This window comes from Buceros rhinoceros, unplaced genomic scaffold (genome assembly GCF_000710305.1).
Source record: "Buceros rhinoceros silvestris isolate BGI_N320 unplaced genomic scaffold, ASM71030v1 scaffold27911, whole genome shotgun sequence".
NCBI lineage: Eukaryota > Metazoa > Chordata > Aves > Bucerotiformes > Bucerotidae > Buceros > Buceros rhinoceros.
The window spans coordinates 13,031-14,214 of NW_010392921.1; the positions used below are offsets into that span (position 1 = coordinate 13,031).

General features: G+C 59.1%; 1 protein-coding gene across 1 annotated transcript in view; it reads left to right on the top strand.

The window, feature by feature from the left end:
- Positions 1-1,184, top strand: part of LOC104500952 (protein AF-17-like) — a gene marked incomplete at its 3' end in the record, with an annotated part of 15,533 nt that overhangs the window by 11,830 nt on the left and 2,519 nt on the right. The window contains exon 7 of the mRNA XM_010144681.1: positions 101-694. Coding sequence (XP_010142983.1) covers positions 101-694 — 594 coding nt within the window. The remainder of the gene's footprint in view (positions 1-100; positions 695-1,184) is intronic.

Sequence of the window (1,184 nt, forward strand, 5' to 3'; positions counted from 1 at the left end):
GCCAGAGGACCTGTGTTGTGACCGCGCTCCTGTTGCCCTGTGGGCTGAGTTCCTGCCACCGTGAGCCCTCCTGATACCCACTTCCCCTCTGCTCCCCCAGGTTCCTCCTGCAGCAGCTTGCAGTGCTCCCAGGACTTTGTGACCTTCCCTAAGCTTGAGCAGGACGACGAGAAGTACCGGAAGCCTGTCTCTTCCTCCTCCTCTTCCCACTGCTCCCCTCTGTATGAAGGCCAGAAGGGGGACATCTTTGAGCAGAAGGTGATCTTCTCAGGCTTTGGGTCCATCATGCGCTTCTCCACCTCTGCCGTGAGCCAGCAGCGAGGCCGTGATGCTTCCCCTGTGGACTATAAGGCATCGAACCCCGTCAGCGGCCCCTCGGTGGGGACCAGTGGGACCAGCAGCAGCAGCAGCAGCAGCCACAAGCGCATGCCGTCCCTCAGCGCCGAGGAGGGAGAGGTCCTGAAGGAAAAGAAGCACAAGGGTAGCAAGAAGAACAAGCATGGGCCTGGCAGGCCAAAAGGGGGCAAAAGCAAAGAGATTTTGGGTGCCCAGCTGGCTGGGTCCACGTCGACTTCCTCGTCACCCTTCTCTGGGGGCTCCCTTGTCAGCTCCAGCATCGGCAACTCTTCACGGTCCTTCAGCCACACGGGGAATCTGCCCAGCCTCAGTGTGGAGTCCCCACTGCTGGGGTCAGGTATGTTCCCCCTTGGGACTCCACGTGTGCTCGGACGGTTCCTCCCAGCTCTGCTGCCTCTCTCCTCACATTTGGCTGGTGTCTGGACCTGCCTGCGAGGTCCAGTCCCTGTAATTCAGTACCAGGAGCTATAAAAGTCCACATCTGAGTGTTTCCATCTTGACCTTCTCCTAGAACCTCCTGGGGGTCAGCTTCTCTGAGCCAGGTGGCGCATCTGAGCTCGGGAGCGTTTCAAACCCTCTTTGCTCCAGTGCGGGAAAACCTCTTGGCTGCCCAGAGCATAATTCCCAAAGTGGGAGAGAGGGACATTCGCAGGCCAAACCAGGACAGCCGCAGTCTGACCCCAAACGAGGGACTCTCCTAAGTGGTTCAAGTTTAACCCCTTCTAAAAGGAAAACCTCTCATCCTGGTCTTACCACGTCCACATCGGGCTGGGAGAAGGGCACAGCAGAGGCTTACAGCCCTCCCCAGCCCGAGGGGACGAGGGCAG